Genomic DNA, 9,448 nt, shown 5'->3' with positions numbered 1-9,448 from the left:
ATCACAATCCGCAAACACACAAACAAAAAGCTTTCACAGCAATTTATGGTCTCCAAATATTAATGACTGTTTTGGAATGTGTCTGTGTACACACACACACACACACACACACACACACATGCTGACCACCATAGGCTGTAGCCCCGCCCTCTCCCGTGAGACTCGGCCCCTCCCTGCGGTCCTCAGCTGCAGCTGTCAATCAAACTACAGTGGGAGGGGGGGGGATCCAAGCACACGCGCCCCCTCCCCCCACCCAAACATATTGGCCCCCCTCGAGTATAAATGACTACAAAAGAAAAAAGTGTTGAAGTGAAAAGTGACCACAGCCAGTACTTCCATGGAACATTCCAGGACCTTGGTCACGGTTCTGTTTAGACGTGGTGACGAACACACACACACACACACACACACACACACACACACATTCCCAGCAGTCTTTTCTGAGTGACCCCCCTCCTCCCCCAGGTATCTATTAATAGAAGACGTCTGTTGCTTGTCAGTGTCACACAAGTCCAGTCCAGCAGAGTCCTTCATGTCTCCGGTCCTCCTTTAAGGTACTGTTTTTGTCTTCCTTTGGACCTCGTTTGGTTTCGGTTCTGGTTCCGGTAGCGCACAAAAGAAAGAGGCGGAATCACGGTGATTTCAGGAGATTCCGAACCTTTCAAAGACTTTGGACTGTGTGGACTTCTGCTACCCCCCCCCCAAGACAGACGGACCAAGAAAAGTGGGACCAAGGAGGTTCTCGTGTGACGTTCGAGGTCCGGTAGGACTTTTGTGTTGTCGACTGAAACTTGAGTATGCTCCGGCGGCGATGATATCATCCTCCGTGCACGCGTGTGTGTCCATGGTAACGTATGTGTCCTCCCCCCCCCCCCCAATCAGGTCGCTCTGACATCACACCTGGCCGACGTCACTCTGACCCCGCCCCCCACAACCCTCATCCCCTCCCACCACGCAACATGGCGCTGTCGTCACGCTTAAAACTGTGGGAGCAGAAGGCAGGTGTCGTCGTCGTCGCCGCCGCCACGTTATGCACGTGCACGACGCATGCTAAAGCTAATGTTAGTCTCAGAGCAGAGGTTCCTGTTTCATGCCCTCGAACAGGAACTTAACACGCTTCTATTTGTCGTTGTGGAGAGGCGGAGCCGACGGTCCGACAGAGCGGCAGGGCACGCTGGGACCTGGCTCAAGATGGCGGCAAGGAGGCAGGGCGTGCCGGGAGAGACGCAGAGCCCACAGGGGATCGTCCTCCCCCGCCTCCGGTGGTCTAGCCAGGTTGGGCGCCAAATGTGACTGATTCATGCCGTCGTGTAGGTTCCATGGACCTACCAGGAAGGACATGACGTCGAGCAGTTTGTGACTTTCTTTTTTTTCCCAAATAAACCTTAGTGCAGGTCGGGTCGCTTTTCCGCTCCTTCCTTCCTACACTGCTCGCTCTTCAGTCCGCTTTTCAGTCGGCCGCGTCTTCGTCTGTCTCTTGCTCTCTGTCGCTTCTGCTCTTCATGCACTGCTGCAGGCTCTCCAACTCCTTCCGCCCCGTTCTCTCCTCCTTCTCCCCTCTTATACATTGAGAGGAGATACGTCAATTGTGTCCAGGTGCACGATCCACGCACCTGATCTCGCTTGTGGCGTCGCTGCTCGCTCGAATTCTACGGCTCCTCGCCGCCATCTTGGGCCGGGCTCCAGCGTGCCCTGCCGCTCTGTCGGACCGTCGGCTCCGCCTCTCCACAGTCGTGTTTTGTTCCATGGAGGTTGACAAACGTTTGAGAAAATGCTAACAATTCTTTTTAAAACCCTGGTAAAAGGTAGCATGCTAATAACACGCTGGTTGTCATGTGACCGGTCATGTGACCACAGATCAAAGAGGAGAATCAGCCGGTGGTCACTCCCGTCCCGCCGCAGCCGCTCTCCACGCTGCCCGGAGGATTCCTGAAACAGCTGGTCCGAGATTCCGAAAAGGAGACCAAACAGAAAGAGCCAGAAGTCAAAGAGGAGAAGATAGTGAGTGTCGTTAGCTCGCCAGCTTAGCGCGGTTAGTCCGGCTCGCTTGCTAACGCTCGCTGAAAGACGCTCTCGCTATTTTGACAGCAGCCCCGCAAGCTGAGCGACGACCTGGTGCAGCAGTTCCTGCTCCCGGATCAGACTCCGCCCATCCTGGAGGCCGAGATGTTACTGCGGGCCGAGCACGCGGTCACCAACGGCCACGCCCCTCCGCTCTCGTCGCACTTGTCCCCGGCCCACAGACATGCCCAGAGGAACGCGGAAGGCCGGCAGGAAGTCGCGCCGGCGCTGCCGAAGAAGACTGCGGATGCAGGCGAGAGGGCGGAGCCAAAGAGGGAGAGGTCGGAGGAAGCGGAGCAGGAGAAGAAAAGCAGAAAGGTGAAGCAGGAAGTGAAACAGCAAATGAGAAACAAGGTGAAGCAGGAAGTGAAACAGGAAGTTCAAGAGGAAGTGAAGAAAGAGCGTCAGGAGCCGGAAGGAAAACCAGCGGACGTCGCCGTGACCGAAGTACGCGTCCAAAGTCCGACGCTCTCAACGGACCAGAGCAGCGAGGAGTCTTCGGCGCCGGTGCAGGACGTTTGGTACGAGTCCGGGGTTGTTTGGTACGTGCACAAGGACGGCTTCACGCTCGGTAAGACCGGAACCTTCTTGAGCCGGCTTGCAAACTGTCGCCTGATTGGTTGCCACCTTCCAGCCACTCAGCTGAAGCCGGACGAAGGAACGCCAGAACTCCCGCCGGGGCGAGCCAGAGTCCGCCTCCACGCGGACGGCTCGCTGCTGGACGTCAGCGAAGACGAAATCGAGCAGGTGTGTATGTCCGGGACGCCCTCCACCTTCTGCGGGTGTTGTCTGTTTCTAAGACCTTGTTTCCTCCCCCGGCAGTGTAACCCCGCCCACCTGGACCTGTGCGACGACCTGAGTGACCTCCAGAGTGTCAACGAAAGCGGCGTCCTGCACACGCTGATCAGCCGCGCCAAAGCCAGCATGCCGCTGACGCACGCCGGGCCCAACCTGGTCAACCTGTGGCCGCCCTTGCAGGCGCACAGCAAGGTGACGCCATCACAACACATGAGGAGAGCGCCACCTTGTGCTCACCTGCACCTTTTACACTCAGACGCCGAGGTCGCGTCGGGGGGAGTCCGCGTGGGAGGCTCCTCCCGCTTTGACCCGGATGGTCAAACAGGTCTACGTGTCCGTGGTCGGAACCAGGCGGGACCACTGTGTGTGCGCCGTGGGTCGCAGCGGGACCGGAAAGACCACCACGTGCCAAGCCTTCACCCTCGCCATGCTCGCACAAGCCGGGACCGCCGGACCCAACATGAGCGGTGAGCGCTAACCGGCAAACAGGAAGGAAATATTGACAAAAAAACTGGGAGAGTTGAGAGCAAACAGGAAGTGTTGATGTCAAAAAGGAAGTTTCAATGAAAAACAAAAAGTACTGTTGAAGAACACGAAGAAAATACTGACGAAAAAACGGAAGGGTTGACAGCAAACAGGAAGTGTTGATGAAAATCAGGAACCATTAATGATAAATGATAAAGAAGTATAGATGAAAACAGGAAGTATTGTTGAAAAAAACTGAATTGTTGACGGCGAAGAAGGAAGATTTGACGGCAAACAAGAAATATTGATAAAAATCAGGAAGCATTTATGAAAAACAGGAAGAATTAATGACAAACAGGAAGTAGGTATTGATGGAAAAAACCGGAAGTGTTTACAGCAGACAATAAGTGTTGATGTCAAACAGGAAGCACTGATGAAAAAGAGGAGGTATTAATGGAAAAACAATAGTGTTTACAGCAAACAGGAAGTGTTGCTTTAAAACAGGAAGTGTTGATGGCAAACAGGAAGTTTCAATGAAAAACAAAAAGTACTGTTGAAGAACACGAAGAAAATACTGACAAAAAAACGGAAGGGTTGACAGCAAAGAGGAAGTGTTGTTGAAAACCAGGAAGTGTTGATGAAAATCAGGAACCATTAATGATAGACAATAAGGAAGTATAGATGAAAACAGGAAGTATTTTTGGAAAAAACCCGAATTGTTGACAGCAAAGAAGGAAGATTTGATGGCAAACAAGAAGTATTGATAAAATCAGGAAGTATTTATGAAAAACAGGAAGAATTAATGACAAACAGGAAGTAGGTATTGATGGAAAAAACAGGAAGTGTTTACAGCAGACAATAAGTGTTGATGTCAAACAGGAAGCACTGATGAAAAAGAGGAGGTATTAATGGAAAACAATAGTGTTGACAGCAAACAGGAAGTGTTGCTTTAAAACAGGAAGTGTTGATGGCAAACAGGAAGTGTCAATGAAAAACAAGAAGTACTGTTGAAGAACACGAAGGAAATATTGACGAAAAAACGGAAGGGTTGGCAGCAAACAGGAAGTGTTGATGAAAATCAGGAACCATTGACGATAAACAATAAGGAAGTATAGATGAAAACAGGAAGTATTGTTGAAAAAACAGAAATTGTTGACAGCAAATGGGAAGTGCTGATGTCGAACAGGAAGTGTTGCTGACAAACAAGAAAGTACTGGGGAAAAACAGAAAGGGTTGATCCCAAAAAGGAAGTATGGATACAAATCAGGAAGTATTTATAAAAACCAGTAATAATTAATTATTACAGGAATTAGGTATTGATGGAAACCACAGGAAGTGTTTACAGCAAACAGTAAGTGTTGATGTCAAACAGGAAGCACTGATGAAAAAGAGGAGGTATTAATGGAAAAACAATAGTGTTGACAGCAAACAGGAAGTGTTGATGAAAATCAGGAACCATTAATGATAAACGATAAAGAAGTATAGATGAAAACAGGAAGTATTGTTGAAAAAAACTGAATTGTTGACGGCGAAGAAGGAAGATTTGACGGCCAACAAGAAATATTGATAAAAATCAGGAAGCATTTATGAAAAACAGGAAGAATTAATGACAAACAGGAAGTAGGTATTGATGGAAAAAACAGGAAGTGTTTACTGCAGACAATAAGTGTTGATGTCAAACAGGAAGCACTGATGAAAAAGAGGAGGTATTAATGGAAAAACAATAGTGTTTACAGCAAACAGGAAGTGTTGCTTTAAAACAGGAAGTGTTGATGGCAAACAGGAAGTGTCAATGAAAAACAAGAAGTACTGTTGAAGAACACAAAGGAAATATTGACAAAAAACGGAAGGGTTGACAGCAAACAGGAAGTGTTGATGAAAATCAGGAACCATTAATGATAAACGATAAAGAAGTATAGATGAAAACAGGAAGTATTGTTGAAAAACAACTGAATTGTTGACGGCGAAGAAGGAAGATTTGACGGCAAACAAGAAATATTGATAAAAATCAGGAAGCATTTATGAAAAACAGGAAGAATTAATGACAAACAGGAAGTAGGTATTGATGGAAAAAACAGGAAGTGTTTACTGCAGACAATAAGTGTTGATGTCAAACAGGAAGCACTGATGAAAAAGAGGAGGTATTAATGGAAAAACAATAGTGTTGACAGCAAACAGGAAGTGTTGCTCTAAAACAGGAAGTGTTGCTCTAAAACAGGAAGTGTTGATGGCAAACAGGAAGTGTCAATGAAAAACAAGAAGAACTGTTGAAGAACACAAAGGAAATATTGACAAAAAACGGAAGGATTGGCAGCAAACAGGAAGTGTTGATGAAAATCCGGAACCATTAACGATAAACAATAAGGAAGTATAGATGGAAACAGGAAGTATTGTTGAGAAAACAGAAATTGTTGACAGCAAAGAAGGAAGTGTTGATGGCAAATGGGAAGTGCCGATGTCGAACAGGAAGTGTTGCTGACAAACAAGAAGGAAGTACTGGTGAAAAACAGAAATGGTTGACCCTAAACAGGAAGTATTGATAAAAAGCAGGAAGTATTCATAACAAACAGGAAGTAGGTATTGATAGAAAAACAATAAGTGTTTACAGCAAACAGTATGTGTTGATGTCACACAGGAAGCACTGATGAAAAAGAGGAGGTATTAATGGAAAAACAGTAGTGTTGACAGCAAACCGGAAGTATTCGTGACAAACAGGAAGTAGGTATTGATGGAAAAACATTACGTGTTTACAGCAAACAGTAAGTGTTGATGTCAAACAGGAAGCGCTGATGACAAAGAGGAGGTACGAAAACAGTAGTGTTGACAGCAAACAGGAAGTGTTGATGTCAAACAGGAAGTATTGCTGAAATACAGGAAGTGTAGACGGCAAACAGGAAGTGTTGATGTCAAACAGGAAGCGCTGATGACAAAGAGGAGGTACGAAAACAGTAGTGTTGACAGCAAACAGGAAGTGTTGATGTCAAACAGGAAGTATTGCTGAAATACAGGAAGTGTAGACGGCAAACAGGAAGTGTTGATGTCAAACAGGAACCGCTGATGACAAAGAGGAGGTACAAAAACAGTAGTGTTGACAGCAAACAGGAAGTGTTGATGTCAAACAGGAAGTATTGCTGAAATACAGGAAGTGTTTACAGTAAACAGTAAGTGTTGATGTCAAACAGGAAGCGCTGATGAAAAAGAAGAGGTACTAAAACAGTAGTGTTGACAGCAAACAGGAAGTGTTGATGTCAAGCAGGAAGTATTGCTGAAATACAGGAAGTGTAGACGGCAAACAGGAAGTGTTGATGTCAAACAGTAAGTATTGCTGAAATACAGGAAGTGTTTACAGCAAACAGCAAGTGTTGATGTCAAACAGGAAGCGCTGATGAAAAAGAGGAGGTACTAAAACAGTAGTGTTGACAGCAAACAGGAAGTGTTGATGTCAAACAGGAAGTATTGCTGAAATACAGGAAGTGTAGACGGCAAACAGGAAGTGTTGATGTCAAGCAGGAAGCGCTGATGAAAAAGAAGAGGTACTAAAACAGTAGTGTTGACAGCAAACAGGAAGTGTTGATGTCAAACAGGAAGTATTGCTTAAATGCGGAAGTGTAGACAGCAAACAGGAAGTATTGCTGAAATACAGGAAGTGTTTACAGCAAACAGCAAGTGTTGATGTCAAACAGGAATTATTGCTGAAATACAGGAAGTGTAGACAGCAAACAGGAAGTGTTGATGTCAAACAGGAAGTATTGCTGAAATGCAGGAAGTGTAGACGGAAAACAGGAAGTGTTGATGTCAAACAGGAAGTATTGCTGAAATACAGGAAGTGTTTACAGCAAACAGTAAGTGTTGATGTCAAACAGGAAGCGCTGATGAAAAAGAAGAGGTACTAAAACAGTAGTGTTGACAGCAAACAGGAAGTGTTGATGTCAAACAGGAAGTATTGCTGAAATGCAGGAAGTGTAGACGGAAAACAGGAAGTGTTGATGTCAAACAGGAAGTATTGCTGAAATACAGGAAGGGTAGACAGCAAACAGGAAGTATTGCTGAAATACAGGAAGTGTTTACAGCAAACAGCAAGTGTTGATGTCAAACAGGAAGCGCTGATGAAAAAGAGGAGGTACTAAAACAGTAGTGTTGACAGCACACAGGAAGTGTTGATGTCAAACAGGAAGTATTGCTGGAATACATGAAGTGTAGACGGCAAACAGTAAGTGTTGATGTCAAACAGGAAGTATTGCTTAAATACAGGAAGTGTAGACGGAAAACAGGAAGTGTTTTAGGATAAACAGGAAGCAATGATAACAAACAGTAAGGAAGTGTAGATGAAAAACAGGAAGTGCTGATAATAATAATAATAATAATGAATAATTATTTATAACACACTTTACATTTGTTAAAAGTTCAAAGTGCTACAAAGTATATAAAAATTAAAAAAACCACTGATGACAAACATGAAGGAAGTATGGATGACAAACAGGAAGTTTTACCGCAAATATTGCCAGCAAACAGGAAGTGTGTGTTCTCCCAGCGGAGCGTGTCCAGGCCATGTTCAGCGTGTTGAGGGCGTTCGGCTGCGTCACCTCGCCACACACTGACTCCTCCTCTCGCTTCGCCATGATGTTCTCCCTGGACTTCAACCACGCAGGACGCGCGGCCGCCGGACACCTTCAGGTAAACACACACACACACACACACTTCGAACGCGATAATGAATTGACGAGGCGTGGTCCCGCCCTCAGACGATGATGCTGGATAAATGGCGAGTATGTCACATGACCGGCGGCGAGAGTAACTTCCTGGTGTTCTCCCAGATGCTAGCGGGCCTCAGCGTGGACTTGAGGTGAGCGCTCCTGCACGTGTGCAGACCTCCATGATGTCAGCTGACCATCTTCCCTTCCTTCTTTGTCAGGACGGAGCTGCAGCTGCATCACCTTGCAGAATTCCACTCCTTTGGGATGACTCCTCCCACCAAGGTAGAGTGCGAGGACCACGGGTGGGCGGGGCTTCGCCCGAACTCTTCCTCAGCGCTCTTCTTCCACTCAGGTGGAGGAGAAGCAGCGAGCGTCCGTGGGTTTCACCAAGCTGCTGGTCGCCATGGAAACGCTGGGCTTCACCGCCACTGAGCAGAAGGCCATCTGGCACGTCCTCGCCGCCATCTACCACCTGGGGGCGGCGGGGGCTTGCAAAGGTAAGGGCCAGCAGAGGAAGGAAGTGTCCGGAGGGCGCCATCTGACCTCGTGGTGTGCGTGCGTCAGTGGGGCGGAGACAGTTCGTGAACTTCGAGAGCGCCCAGGCGGCCGGCGGCGTGTTGGGCTGCGAGGGGGAGGAGCTTAACACCGCCGTCTTCAAACATCACCTGCGGCAGTTGCTGCAAAAAGCCACCGGGTGCAGCAGAGAGCGCGGCACTGCCGGCGAGTCCGAGGAAGGTGAGGCTAGCAAACATACTAGCATGCTAACTTGGGGGGGCGGTATGGCTCGGTTGGTAGAGCGGCCGTGCCAGCAACTTGAGGGTTGCAGGTTCGATCCCCGCTTACACCATCCTAGTCACTGCCGTTGTGTCCTTGGGCAAGACACTTTACCCACCTGCTCCCAGTGCCACCCACACTGGTTTGAATGTAACTTAGATATTGGGTTTCACTATGTAAAGCGCTTTGAGTCACTAGAGAAAAAGCGCTATATAAATACAATTCACTTCACTAACTTAGAGGCCTACTGAAATGAGATGTTCTTATTTAAACGGGGATAGCAGCTCCATTCTATCCGTCATACTTCATCATTTCCCGATATTTTCGCTGAAAGGATTTAGTAGAGAACATCCACGATAAAGTTCGCAACTTTCGGTCGCTAATAAAAAAGCCTTGCCTGTACCGGAAGTAGCAGACGATGTGCGCGTGACGTCACGGGTTGTGGAGCTCCTCACATCCGAACATTGTTTACAATCATGGCCACCAGCAGCGAGAGCGATTCGGACCGAGAAAGCGACAATTTCTTATTAATTTGAGCCAGGATGAAAGATTCGTGGATGAGGAAAGTGAGAGTGAAGGACTAGAAAGGAAAAAAAAAATAACTAGACGGCGGAGCAATTCAGATGTTATTAGCCAAATTTACCAGGATGATTCTG

The 9,448-nt window shown here is 47.3% G+C and overlaps 1 protein-coding gene across 1 annotated transcript in view; it reads left to right on the top strand.

Annotated features, from left to right (window-relative positions):
* The first annotated feature begins 476 nt into the window (after positions 1-476).
* The window catches only part of LOC133536016 (unconventional myosin-XVIIIb-like), a 40,055-nt gene continuing 31,083 nt past the window's right edge, over positions 477-9,448 (top strand). The window contains 12 exon segments of the mRNA XM_061876187.1: positions 477-758; positions 883-998; positions 1,858-2,001; positions 2,089-2,632; positions 2,696-2,808; positions 2,884-3,051; positions 3,116-3,326; positions 7,856-7,998; positions 8,067-8,167; positions 8,237-8,300; positions 8,371-8,515; positions 8,583-8,753. Of these exon segments, the coding sequence (XP_061732171.1) occupies positions 960-998; positions 1,858-2,001; positions 2,089-2,632; positions 2,696-2,808; positions 2,884-3,051; positions 3,116-3,326; positions 7,856-7,998; positions 8,067-8,167; positions 8,237-8,300; positions 8,371-8,515; positions 8,583-8,753 (1,843 nt within the window). The 5' untranslated portion in view covers positions 477-758; positions 883-959.

Source organism: Nerophis ophidion, linkage group LG17 (assembly GCF_033978795.1).
Source record: "Nerophis ophidion isolate RoL-2023_Sa linkage group LG17, RoL_Noph_v1.0, whole genome shotgun sequence".
Lineage (NCBI taxonomy): Eukaryota > Metazoa > Chordata > Actinopteri > Syngnathiformes > Syngnathidae > Nerophis > Nerophis ophidion.
Note: the sequence above shows the minus strand (reverse complement) of the source record. Positions and strands in the feature narration are given on the sequence as shown.